Source organism: Lethenteron reissneri, chromosome 19 (assembly GCF_015708825.2).
Source record: "Lethenteron reissneri isolate LAM-NWPU_2019-01 chromosome 19, ASM1570882v1, whole genome shotgun sequence".
Lineage (NCBI taxonomy): Eukaryota > Metazoa > Chordata > Hyperoartia > Petromyzontiformes > Petromyzontidae > Lethenteron > Lethenteron reissneri.
Window position 1 is genome coordinate 12,057,337 of NC_083797.1, and position 14,337 is coordinate 12,071,673.

Sequence of the window (14,337 nt, forward strand, 5' to 3'; positions counted from 1 at the left end):
CGCGCCACTGCTGTCCCTATTAGCTGGAGGGCTTAGCACACGTAAACGTATGAGCACAGTAATGAGCGCATGATGAATAAATCACCTCTTCCCACGGCCCACAACCCCCTGTGCTCAAAGCCCCAGTGAATGGACTGACTGTTTGCTAAACGTGATTAATGATAATCCCAACAGGGCAACAGCGGAGCAATTATGAGACATTATGAACGCTTTCCGTGCCACTGCCGCTGCAGCTGCAATATAATTATTGGTGTAATTCACACATTGTCCTATTTACTGGTAAAGTGAACACATGTGTGCATTCAACGATTGCTGGTCCAGATAAGAGTTTTACGGTACAAGCTGCTACAAACAAAGATCCCCGTATAACCTGAACAGATTGTTGGGGCAAGTGCTGTGAGGGAGCGCCTCTGAAGGCCGACACGGCACACGAGGGGGTGGGTGGCCAGCACCTCGCACGACCGCCTTCGTCTCCCCAGGGGCGATGTTGACCACACACCACACTAGGTACGCATTTGAGGCTGAGTCGACCTAGGGGAGGAGTCCCAGGACCGATTCAAATAATCGTCAGGGTCGCCAGGTTCGTATCGCAGTGCGCTAACCGTTGCACCACCGCTCCCCACAAGCTGAAAGCACACACACATGAATGCAATCGAGGCCTCGTTAATATCCCATTAACATCACATCCCACTCACAGTGCACTCGTCCACATGTAAAAGTCCAGCTCCCATCTCAAACTCTCATCTGTGTTTATATGATTGGAATCACTCATCTGCTGCTCAGATAGTCTGGAAAACAGCCGGCTCCTTGCTCTGTGAAGATCTGCATATCTGTGCATAGTACCTAAACAACATTTTACTTTGTCTATGCCAAATGATTTATCGCAGTAATAACCGTACACTTTATCCATGAAAGCTTCACCAAGTCTCAAATATGTTTTTGTTATTCAGGAAGGTCCTGCATTGGGGCGTTTGGCCATTCCCATGTAAAACTGTTCGTCACCTATAACTGTTACACCATCACGAATGGTAAACATGTCACGTGATAGACATACACTAACAATATTTAGCACATTTTATGTAACTGTGTATGTAAACAAATCACACAAGCATGTATATAACTATAAATATGCATCTGTTGAAATTAATGACACAAAATCCCATACATTACACCTGCAATAATCGCCACACGTGAAGATATTATGTAGTACTGTATAATTAAATGCATACCTTGATGCATCCTATTTATTGTTTTTATTAAAATTGTCTTCCGTGGACAGCGCTCATCTTGATCGGCTGCCGAGGAGGCAAAGCGCGTTCCACTTTTTTCTATTTTTGGTGGCCAGCCTCTCAATGGGAAGCGCGACTCGCAGACGGTGCAGTTTCATGTATTTTGTGTAGCCCTGTGAGTCATTCGGCTCTTGAATCGGGTGCAACCGCAACAAACAAAAAACATGAACAAGAAAACATCTTAAAGTGACTATGCGCAAACAGAAAAATCCAGGAAAAAACTGAAAAGTCTTCCAGAAAAAAAGCACCGTACACCAACGCTGTGTGCAAAAATCCCAGTGGGATGCAAGTCAAACAACAACAACCACAAGACAACTTAGATTAAAGCCATCAGTCAAACTCCATACTACAACAAACAAACATGGCCAAACCAAGACACTTTTCGAAATCACCAAAATAAAGCCATAAGCATAGGAACTGTGACCGAAATTTCACAATAAACGACATAAACAACATCCACCACCAAACCCTGTAGCCATATCTGGCTGCATGAGCCACTCCAGTTGCTGGCGTTGTGGCACACGGAGTCGATGTGCATCTCTCAGCTGCACCAAGCAACGTGGGCTCGGGCACTCATCCCGAGGGCGGAGATTATCAAGTGTCGTATACACACACACACCGATGCCACGCCGCGTAGTAAACGCCACAAATTTAACAAATATAAACCTTAAAACGCATCTCAAACCGGGCGTGAGGCGTGACGGACTCGACCGAGGCAGTGGGGGGTGACAATTCCACATTCGCCTGGCGGGGATCAGTTTATCCAGCGGAGAAATTATATCTTATATATACACACATACACACGTTGTTGTACCACGTACATTGATGGAAAGAAAAAAAACTACAGATTAAAATAAATCGGTGACTTAAGTGGCGTTCACTCCACATCCCTGAGCAACTGCAATGAAGTGTCTCATACACAGAGTAAACGCAGCATCTGCAACATTTATGAGTACTTTAATGCACGCCTTGACTCCACAACACACACATACACACACCACACTTACCTGGCATTCTCTACGCGTGCCACGTGTCCCCCCGCGTGCAACGCAAACTTTCTCCGTCACTCGCAGCCCTCACAGCCGTCGACGAAGAGGGTCAGAGAGTAGGCGACATTGGCCGGGCCAGCCTTGGGGGGGTCATTGAGCAGACCCGCAGCGGTTCGGAACTGGACTTGCAACTACGACCCCCTGCGGCCTGGTCAAACACCGCGAGCCCCGGCCTCGCCTGGATCCGCTGCCGCTCAGGGGCCACCTAAGCCGGCGGCGCGCGCGCCGGGCACCCGGTGTCGCCTTCGAACGAGATCGGCAGCCACATTTAAAAAAGAAAGCCCGAGGGGGTTAAGCGAGTGATGCCCCTGTTGGTGACCGTGTATGTTGTTGCGTTAGATTTACGAGAGTTTGTGGAGAGAGATAGAAGCGGATTAAACTCAGTGCCACCGCAGTGAAGAACTCTGTGGGTTTAATAAAAAAATTCTCTTCCGGGTTTCAGCGAAGCAAGCGGGAGGGGCGGGGCTCGCGGGTTGTATCAACAGCGAGTGGGCGGAGTCTTGAGGCTTTGATTGACAGCCGGTGGGCGGGGTCTTGAGGATTTGATTGCCAGCCGGTGGGCGGAGTCTTGAGGCTTTGATTGACAGCCGGCAGGACCGATAATAACGACAGATATTTAATATTAACACGTTAAGTGAAAGTAGGGATTTCTCGACCAATATTGTTCATTACAAATGGGGCGGGTGGGGGGGTGAGATCTGTCAACCCCATACGGTTTAGCCCGTATTCTTGTACAGGGAAATTGAGTTTTCAGGTTCACACGGCGTGAAGCCGCTTCAAGTCACAGTTCCTATGATCACTGTTTCATTGCTTTCATGGCTTTATTTTGGTGATTTCGAAAAGTGTGTTGGTTTAGCCATGTTTGTTTGTTGTAGTACAGAGTTAGACTGATGGCCTTAATCTAAGTTGTCTTGTGGTTGTTGTTGGTTGTTTGACTTGCATCCCACTGGGATTTTTGCACACAGCGTTGGTGTACAGTGATTTTTTTTCTGCAATGTTTTGCTGTCTTTTCTTTGATTTCTGTTTGCACTCAGTCACATATTCACTTTAAGATGTTTTTTGTTCATGTTTTTGTTTTTTGTTTGTTGCGGTTGCACCCGATTCAAGAGCCGAATGGCTCACAGGGCGATACCTAATACATGAACTTGAACTTGAATACGGGCAAAAAAAATGTCTATTTGTTTGTGTTTCTCCCTTGTGATGGGACTTTGTAGGATGAACGTTGAGATTTATAAGGGCACGGGGTGACCAAAAAGATCTGAACTGGTCTGTAATAAGATAGGCACTGATAAGGGGTTGACGGGTATTCTAATTAGTAAAGTTTGCCACGGAAATAAAAGTGCCAATTAGTTACTACTTCAGCACACCGGTTGTGTTGGAGAGTAAACCCACAACGACCACCAGCGAAACATCGTTCTCGAAGTGTGAACGTCGTGGGTTCACTCTCCAACACACCGTTGTGCTGGAGCAGTGACTCATTTGCACGGTTTTTTTTACGTGACAGACCTTACCGAATTGGCTGTCGGGTGGTGGCAGGTTTTCAAGTTTCATTTATTAGGTATAGCCCTGTGAGACACAAAAAACTAAATATGAACAGAGAACGTCTTAAAGCGACGACGCCAGGGGCGGTTTCTTCATTAGGGCGATTGGGCGACGCACCACCAATGTCATTCAACCACAGAGTCACGCTAGCCGTCACTGTCAGCCTCTGGATATAGTCCAATCAGCGTCATGTCACGTTCTGTGGAGTACCGCCTCTTTTGGGGCGATTTCACTCCGGCTGAGAATCGCCCCGAGTGGCCCCATAGACTTACATTGAAAGATGTTTTTTTTCAAACGGGGGCGCTCCAATGCATTCTCTATGGCTTCCGGGAGGGCAAGCCCAAACGTGCTTACGTCATCATACGTGCTAACGTCATCATACGTAAGCACGTTTCATCCAACAATATAATTTATCGCTACCTAGTGGAATCTTTAATAAAATAAACTTGAGTGGTTTGTTTTAATAGTGAGTATATAAACAAACAAGATGTATTGTAAGAGTCACTTTATTTTTCATTAATATTAAAGAAGTGAAGTTGCCTTTACATGCTTAAGCTGTTAATTTATCCATTGCATGGGTGGACCTTATCCTTATCAATCATCCAGACATTTGCCCCCCCCTGAGAGATTTTGCAGGAGCCGCCACTGGACGACGCGCAACAGAAACATCCTGGATAAACCAGCAAATCTTCCAGAAAAAAAACACCGTATTACAACGCTGTGTGCAAAAATCCCAGTGTGATGCAAGTCGAACAATAACAACCATAAGACAATTTCGATTAAAGATATCAGGCCAACTCCGCACTTCTGCAAGAAACATGGCTTAACCATATATTTTCGACATCACCAAAATAAAGCTATAAAAACAATGTAACAACCAGTAATCATAGGAACTGTGATTCAAATTTAACAATGAACGATATTTAAATTTACGCTAATACCTTAAAAACCTTGAATATGGATTGACAACTGTGGGCGGGGGAGCGATACTTGACTGACAAGCTTCTGAGCAAGGCCGACGATGACATTGATTGACGACAAATCATGGGGCTTACAAGATTGACAGCGAGAGGCAGGGCTTTAGCATTGATTGCAATTACTCCATTGAAAGCCATCATCGATCCTACTGGCAGATTAATGCCCATTTGCGGGCCAGGTGCTGAGTACATTTGTGCCACTGAGGGTGCCTTTTCAACGTGTTGATTTGAGATGGAAAGCAATGAGACATCCCGGTGTATTGGGCAATATGTCAAAAAGCAAATCATTATCATTGTAATTGACATCTGAGGGCAGAGCTCATTTTCTAGTGACACATCTGACAGCGGTGAGTGGGTGTTGTAGCTTCCTTGAAATCAGTGGCGGGGAACCGTTTCCCAGGGGTGGTAAAGGATTTATCTGAGGGCCACGCATGAACAACACACCTTAGCGTTGTCCAATAATAGCGTGAAAAAATAATCAGGGCTTACATTTCCCGCTGTGACAGAGGCGACTTTGCATGCTAACATTAGCAACAGTGTCGCCCGGACGAACTATTAGGACCCAATCGGCGTGCCTCAGATGCTTGCAGTGACAGATAAATGTATCAAATGAAGCCACGGTCGGTGCCTGGACCGTGGGCTGGAGGTGTTCCACCCTCCTATTCGTGTGAGAAATAATGAAAGGAGATGCCTACAATACTCACAGGTTTCCTGTGTTGGGTTTGTCTGCAAAGCAGCTTGATTATAAGTCACGGGTCTCAGCGTGATTAAATCTAGTTGCGCAAAAAGTGCACGCAAACACCAGCCATGTATCGAGAATAGCTTTATTATAAGTTAACACAATCCTGCATATGCATACAAAATGAAAAATAAATAATTTCAGGGCAGGTCATTTCAGACATGTACATAACAAGCACTGACACAGATTCCAACTCACGGCACAGAGAAAAAGGCCCACAAGCGTTGTGGCATTCCAAACCCAATCACACACTGTTGACAAGAAGCCTTGTCATGTTTAACCGGTTTGGGCTTCTGCATCCAGTAAAATATTGACTTTGTCTCAACAGCATGCCTCTACAGTCTTAATAGCGTGCCACTATTATCGAATAGCCTACCTCTGTAGCCTAAGGGCCCTTCTCTAAAGTTAACATGTTAAACAAATACAAAATACTGATGTATGCAAATCTTTCAGGGCAACAGGGACTGTCCCATTTGAAACAAGACATTTGCTAGCTTTATTTCTAATTGGTGTCCTCGATCGTGCACTTAACATCCAGGAGGAGGCTGGCGACCTCCACAGCCACTTGGAGGGCATTGCTTCTGACCGTGAAGGAGTCGAGCAGCAGAGAGGGTGGAGGATCCGGCGGTGCGAGCAGCGGTGTCGGAGCCGTCGCCTCGTCACCCAGCGACGTGGAGTCACGATGGCCACGTTGGCCCAGCCACCGCCAGCTCACGCCGGGCGGGGGCGACACCAGGGCGCCACACGCACAACTCTGGAGCACGGCCTCCCAGTCCTCATCCGGCAGAGCTACTCGCCACGCCACCCAAAGGTGCCCAAACCTGCAAACGAGACCAAGCCAGGCACATCTCCATCAAGAACCTACAAGCGAGGTTATGATATTGGCATGGAAGTCACGGTGGTCAACGAAAAATACACACGCAATATTGGGAATGTTTAACACGTAGGCTTTCGCGACCAATATTATTCATAATCAACGTTTTTGGGTTAAATCGTGTTATTTATAAATGTGTCGTAACCCTCCACCACCCGACACGGCCAAACAACAAAAAAAAGTGTCACGTTGACAAAAGACAAATAGTTCACTGCTTTAGCCCACCGGTGTGTTGAAGCGTGAAACCACAACATTTACAATTCTTGAGTACTCAAACTATTGAACTATTTGTCTTTTGTCAACGTGACACTTTTTTTGCTGATTGGCCGTGTCGGGTGGTGGAGGGTTACGACACATTTACAAATAACGAGATCTAACCCAAAAACGTTGATTATGAATAATATTGGGAATGGCTGTACAAACACATTGGATTAGGCGCTTTATCTCCTTTAAAAAAAATGACGTATGTCACGTGCTGAAACTACAAATCTGCATTTTCAGTCCATGACTTACGGCTTCCGTCAAAATGTCAGCCATTGTCATTTGCAGTGGCAGCTGGCGGGTCGTGGCACTGTGGTGGGTTGTGGCAGGTGGCGGAAAGAAATGAGGGCCGCAGGGCTGTAATGTCGCGGAAACCTCGGCGGTGAATGTAACAAAAAAAGTATCAGACCAAAACCATAGCCTTACCACTGAGACAAGCATAGGGGTTCCTAATTTTAGTGGACTCTGTGCGGCTGCACAGTCCGCCAACGTGAACCCTAACCTCAAACCAAACCAGGTCTGCACCTGCTGTCCACAAGGTGGGTGCTGCGGCCTTGGCTCAGCGTGCACGCTACGGCCTCCAGCGCGCCCGCCAGGTGTGACGCCACGCTGCGCAGCTGGGCTCGCGAGCAGCGCAGCTCCTGCAGCAGCTCCTCGCTCAGCCCCATCGCCTGCATCACAGCAAGCGCCGCAAACAGAAACAAAGGTCCCCCCCCCCTTGTGGGCTCACAGACTGCGTGGGCAAGTAGTGTGAGCGATTGTCTCTGAATAATAAAGGCCGGTGAGGCTCTTGAGAGAGGTAACGTGGCCGGTGCCACAACTTGCATCACATAAACCTGTTGGTCGCTTCCTGCATTTCGATAATGATGTTTGTCTATGAGAATCAAGTCCATCTCGTTTGTAAGTTCACCAGTAATCCATTTGTGTATTACACTGCAACATGTAATGCATCACGGCTCTTTGGAAATAAGGTGATAAACATGTAAGCATCAGGCCAGAGACCGAGATGGAAGGATTAGAAATAGATGGTTCGAAATAGCAAACAAGGATATGACTGACTGTGGAGTGGCCCGAGAGAGGAATTAGTGACGAAAGAGGACCAGGAAGGCAGACCTCACTTTCGTAGGAAAATGCCAGGAAGAAGGATGGATGGCAACCATTGGTCTATGTCTACGTGCAATGCTGATGCACCACATTCTGTGCGGTGCCTATGTTACTGAAGGGACGGACTCACCGCGTGTCTAATGTAGGCGGCCAGGTGGGTCTCCGTACAGCCCCCGCCAAACAGGGCCAGGGGCTCCTTGAGCAGAGCCTGCAGGGCGTGCTGGGCTGCCTGGCACGCCAGCTGCAATGCAGGAAGCAGGGCTTACACTCACGGCAGCATGGGGAATTCACTGTGGGCGGAGGTGAGAGACCTGAAGCACGCAAGGTTTAATATACATGCATAGGCCTTTGCTCAACCAACTGCTAGATTAGGGCTTCTCTATGCTATGCGGGTCATGTAGGTTATATGATAATACTAGATCTGAAGTTTTCGTGACTGCAAGGATCCATACTCTTTGGTTTTTTCGGTAAAGTCACGTGACTTTACCGAAAAAAACAAAGAGTATATGATAATACTTTATCACGTGAGTGTGGATTGGTATAGACAGGCCGCATAGACGTGGGAGCAAGAGAGGTACAGTACAACAGAAACTTTTGCTGCACTGCCTTCTGATGCCAACCACACATCCTATAACACCTGTTATTCATGGTGGTCATCCATTCAGGCTGAAACCTGCTGAGCGTCTGAGGTCTGATCAGATCGGTCACAGCGTGATTTGGCCACAGGCCACAGGCAAACACCATGCAGGATTGGAATCTCACAATCCCTTGTGGACCCAACGTGCATCGCATTTGCCACAGCAGGGGCCTCTTTTACCGCATACAGCGGTGCTCTTTTGTCCGTGCGCAGTAAATAAAAGTTTTAAAAACGGAGGGTTTCTGACACTGCCGGAGAGGCGTTGCGGACGGCCCAGCGAGGCGAGCGCACCTTGAGCTCGGCGAGCGCGGCGTCGTTGCGGTGGCACAGCACGAGCGTGCACACGGGGGGGGCGTCGACCCCCCGTAGGTGCAGGAAGCGCTTCTCCCCCACGCGCACGGTGTCCGTGCCCCGCACGAGTCCGAGCTGCGCCAGGGTCACGACGCCCACAAACGAGCCGAGCGGCTGGGCGCCTGGCGGTTGGGGGGGGTGGGCAGGAGAGACGCCACAGCGCTCGCAACGCCTCCGCCGACCGATCGCTTGCGCGTACGTTTGTAAAGTCACACCGTCGGCCTACTTGCTGCACTGGATGTCACGCACAGGACACCTCTGAGCTCGTGCAGGGGAAATTCTGATGCACACAATGATGATGATGACGATGATTAACCAACGACCTGGAAATATTTTCCGGTAAGACTGTGGTATATGGAACGTACTTAGTGGCCACAAATATAGCCAGTGGCACAATGGATGTGGTGTGCTGGGAGTGTAAATATATTCTGGGTCGCTGGTGAACTGTGGCATGTGGCATGTGACCAGTGTCGACAACCAAGGCGTGGAAGTGGTGCACCATGAACAGAACTAATTTTCCGGGTTCGCCAATCCAGACAGACCCGGCTGAAATGAGGCCCTACCGATGACGACGACGATGATCACCTGTAAGGCGGCAGAGGGGCTCAACGAGGGAAGCTCCGAGGCGGTCGATCACGCGTGCACCGCGCTCCTCCAGGAACTGGCCCAGCGCAGGGTGGACCACCTTCTGGCAGGCGAGCAGCCGCACCCCCAGTGCCAGCAGCCGCTCACCCAGACTCAGCAGCTGCGCAAGCGTGGCACCGTGCACACTCACGCCCACCGCCACCTGTGGCCAGTCAACACACCCCAGCAAAGACGAGCATGGGGTAGAATGCGTCGCAGCACGGTGTGTGTGCGTTTATCTGAGAACCAGTCTTGGGCCACCTCTAGGTCGACTTAGGCTTACAAGAGCGCAGCAAATTTCATGTCCAGTGTGTAAACATCAGCACCGGTGAAGACAAAAGCGTCCAGCCGTGATCCTGCCCACAGCACCCTTCCATGACCTGTGCTGGCTTTAATAAGTGGTCACAAATAGCAGTAGCCTCAAGAGTCTACATTGCTATGCAGTTTATGGCTATGTGTTGTATTCTCTTCGTGTACTCATGTGGGGAGCTGTGGGGCCAAGTCTAAAACAGGTGCTGTAGCCTGTGTGGCTACATTGTGGGCAGCAGAGGGCAGTGTAGCCAAATCCATTGTTGTACTGTACCATGCTCCCACGTCTATGCTCCCCACCTTCGCCAACCGACCCGCACTGACCAGCATGGTGAAGGTTGGTCAAATAAACCCCATGACGAGCACGGCATGAGGAGGCTCTCATCCAGAAGTGGATTGACAAAAGGGTTGTATGTGTGCGTTTATTTTTACGTGAAGTCTTGCAATGTTTTGGATACATTCATACAGTAGGTGTGACATATCGCATACGCTTGCCTCTAAACATTACCAGGGGAACATTACATTTACTCAAGAGTCAAGGAAAAAATCTGCCCAAGATGTATACAGCATGTACGAGGCAGGGTATTGCATTCGGTAAAAAATATACAGCACAACGGGGCAGTATCAATGTGCAGAGTGTATTGTCATGTAAGCCATTGGCATGAATCGTAAAGCAAGCGCAGTATTGTGCCAAGGAGTTTACCCGTGGTTCACTCTGTGTCCAATGTGTACAAGTAATCTAAAACTTGGGTTTTTATTTCAGAGGCAGCCTTCGAGTTGTGAGACGCACCTCGTGGCGCAGCTCCCGCTCGCCGCCCTCGGCCACGTCCCCCGACAGAGAGGTGTTGAAAACGGCCACACGGATGGATCCCTCGTCACCTGGGCTCCCTCCCGCCACGCTCACCGCCAGCTCGGAGGTCTCCACCAGCAGCCCCGGCAGCACACGCGTCTCCTCGACCGGCGGTCCCACGGCGCTCACCAGCACGGCGTGACCCAGGGTCATCGTCGTCGGCCGTTCGTCGTCATCGCCGTCACAAGGTGCCAGGCCGCAGCTCGGCACCGTGTGGAGGAAGGAGCGCAGCAGCGCGGTGGAGACGTGACGCGCTGCTCGTCGTGACAGGAGGCATGCCGGCTTGCTGCCCAGCACCGTGAGCACCAGCGACAGCAGCCGGGGTAGCGAACCCAGGTCCACGCGCAGGCGGCAAGCGCACTCCTCCGAACGCAGGTAGCTTTCGCACAGCTGGGAACACACAGTGGCATCCGTCAGCCCCTCCGCGCCTTCTGCGTGACCGCTTTCCATCGTTTGCATAAAGCTGCGGGGTGGAGCGATGGCGCAAGCAATGTTAATTCTCGGGGTGGAATTCAATTTAAAAAGTTGAATGGGATGGATTTTTACGGAATTATTGATGACTTTGCTGAGACAATTTTATTGAATCAAGCATGAGTGAAATCCACTATCAAACCCAGCCTTTGAGTGGTGCCAGCTCTTTTACATGGATGTTTTCATCAAACCAACTGAACTAAATAACTTAATTTAAAATGTACACGTAAAACGAAACTATTTTTTCATCTAATAATACAGTAGTAGTATTTTGTTTGGCTCATTAACCCTCCACCACCCGACAAGATTGTCACATTTACAACATTGTGTTAATTTCTTTTTGTTATAGAAAAAGGCCACCCACACTCTGCATTCCAAATGTTCTGACCTGCAACGGGTGGTCATGCAGTGTGCCTGCTAGCCCTAACCCCAACACATCATCACCTGGCATCCTTGAAATCTGCCTGCGATCCCGCATCCTAACCCTTCCCCACCTGCAGCAGGCGTCCCTGCACTCTTCCCGTGAGGCCGGGCGGCACCTCAATCCCCCACCCGCCCTCGAGCAGCAGGGAGGCGAGCAGCGCGGCGAAGAGGCCCCCGTCGCCGCACCGCCCCAGGTGCCCACGCACCGCGGCCGCTAGCAGCCGCAGGGTGGGGCCCGGCGGATGCAGGGCCGGGAGCAGCACGGCCGAGGTGGAGGTGGCGACGGTGGGGCCGCCGGCCGCGTTATGCAGGAGCTTGAGGCCACCCTGGGGCCCGTAGCAGCTGCCCAGCAGCGTCCGGAAGAGGCGCGCTTCGCCCCGCTGCCGCTCGTCCTCCAGCGGATCGGAGACGCAGCGCGACGGCAGCTTTCTTTCGAGACGCGGGCAGGAGGACATCGCTGCTGTTGTGAAAAACAAAAAAGGTAAATCGTCATCGATGGTCGAGATCCGCTGCTGGATGAAGGACTGCCCACTCTATCGCCATAAATGACAGTCAGTTTAACACGTAGGTTTTCGCGACCAATATTATTCATAATCAACGTTTTTGGGTTTAGATCGCGTTATTTATAAATGTGTCGTAACCCTCCACCACCCGACACGGCCAATCAGCAAAAAAGTGTCACGTTGACAAAAGACAAATAGTTCAATAGTGTGAGTACTCAAAAATTGTAAATGTTGTGGTTTCACGCTTCAACACACCGGTGGGCTAAAGCAGTGAACTATTCGTCTTTTGTCAACGTGACACTTTTTTGCTGATTGGCCGTGTCGGGTAGTGGAGGGTTACAACACATTTATAAATAACGCGATCTAAACCCAAAAACGTTATGAATACCTGACAGTATCACAATGCTCGCAAGACGAAAATGGATTTTACTGCACTAACGTTTTTAGGCAGCAAATTCTTAAATCAAATCCTGATAATTCTGAGTAAAAAAATACTCCATCACTCTAGACAAGAAAACCGCATATACGTGTCAGCATGTACTGTCCTGTAGTATCACGATTATATTCTGCAGGAAGCTAACAAGTAAACAAATGTACGAGAACATTCTCTGGCACACACGTACAGGAATTGAAAAAGCCTTAACTGATATTAAATGTAGAAATCCGTGGTTAAAATCATGACATTCTAAATGTCAATTGCATATGTTAAGTCCTTGCTTAATACGTGTTCACTCGACACGTTTTCGCTATAACGTGGATCTTCTATTGGGAGAAAATAAAATTCACACCGCGGAAACGCGCCCGTTATAACACGGAATGTGCTTCGTCATAACACGGAAAGCGCTTCGTTATAACACGGAATGCGCTTCGCTATAACTCGTTACATGCTTCGTTATAACGTGGAACGCGTACCGTTACACCGCTGAACGCGCTTCGTTATAACGCGGTTTCTGAGTGGTGAACGGCGAACTACTTTCTTGAGCTGAGCGGTGCGACACAGCAATGCGGTGGCGTTACCCTCAAGTTATTTCTCCCGCAAATTTCAACTGAGTGCGTGCGTGTGCGTCCTACCTCGCCAAACGTAATCGTTACGTTTCTAACGGCGAGATTGTTTTGGGGAAACGCGTCTTTCACCGAGAACGGAACTTTTCAGCAACGGGGCTTGCTGTCGTAGGGAAGCAGGTCAACCACAAGACACTGGGTATCTATCAACCAACAGCTGCGAGCTTTCATGTCATCGGTATTGCTGTTCAAACCATACGATTTAGCCCGTATTCTTGTACAACAGGGAAATTGAGTTTTGAGGTCCATACAGCGTAACAGCCGTTTCAATACGGGCAAAAGTCATGTTTGTCTATTTGTTTGTGTTTCTCCCTTGTGGGATGAACGTTGGGATGTATAAGGGACACGGGGGTGATCAATAAGGTCTGAATTGGTCTGCAATAAAGTATGGCACTGATATATGCATCAGCAATGCCAAATCCACGAGATTTTTTGACACGCACAAAACGTTAGCCGCTCGTGGAATTAACTCGCGGCAGCAACAAACAAACACACGTCTCCGAAGTGGTTCTTAGGTCACCAAATCTGGCCACAAAGTCCGTAAAAATGCCACTCACCAGCTCGTCTGCTGTGGTTGTCGCGGAAGTGAGTAGCAGGGATTGTGGGCGGTTGCCTGGGTGACGGCGCTGCAGGGTCAGGGTCCGCGTTAAACCACGCAGTTTGTACGCAGCAAGTGGTGCTGGTGGCAGGAGGCTTTTGTGCCACCAATATCCGTAATAAAGTTTGTTTTTTTTGGGGTGTTAGATCGCGTAAATATAAATGTTTAACATGATTGCTTTCGTGTCAACAATATTTTCCGTAATTAAAAGTGTTTTTTGGGGTTAGATTGTGTAAATATGTTTAACATGTTGGCTTTCGTGCCACCAATATCCATACTAAAGTGTTTTTTTGGGGGGTTAGCCCTCGTAAATATAAATGTTTAACATGTTGGCTTTTGTGCCACCAATATTATCCGTAATAAAGTGTTTTTTTGGGTTAGATCGCATAATAATGTTTAAAATGTTTCCTTTCGTGCCACCAATATTATCCATAATGAAGTGTTTTTTGGGGTTAGATCACGTAAATATAAATGTTTAACATGTTTGCTTTCGTGCCACCAATTTTACCCATAATAAAGGTTTTTTTGGGTGAGATCGTGTAAATATAAATGCTTAACATTTTGACTTTCGTGCCACCAATATCCGTAATTTAAAAAGTGTGGGTTATATCGCATAAATGTCGTGAAACCCGCCACCACCCGACAGGCAATTTGGAAAGGTTTGTCGCATAAAA

At 48.6% G+C, this 14,337-nt stretch overlaps 1 protein-coding gene across 2 annotated transcripts; it reads right to left on the reverse strand.

Annotated features, from left to right (window-relative positions):
- Nucleotides 1–4,346: 4,346 nt before the first annotated feature.
- On the reverse strand, nt 4,347–13,665 carry MKKS (MKKS centrosomal shuttling protein). Of its 2 annotated transcripts, none has more exons than XM_061554339.1 (8): nt 13,623–13,665; nt 11,707–11,960; nt 10,547–10,996; nt 9,409–9,610; nt 8,764–8,945; nt 7,966–8,076; nt 7,257–7,402; nt 4,347–6,417 (listed from the first exon to the last, which is right to left on the reverse strand). In XM_061554339.1, the coding sequence occupies exons 2-8, from the start codon at nt 11,953–11,955 to the stop codon at nt 6,099–6,101; spliced, it is 1,659 nt and encodes a 552-aa protein (XP_061410323.1). In that variant the 5' UTR covers nt 11,956–11,960; nt 13,623–13,665; the 3' UTR covers nt 4,347–6,098. The 2 variants fall into 2 exon arrangements, with proteins under 2 accessions (XP_061410323.1, XP_061410322.1); XM_061554338.1 differs by having other exon boundaries at nt 4,348–6,417; nt 11,572–11,960.
- Nucleotides 13,666–14,337: the final 672 nt, after the last annotated feature.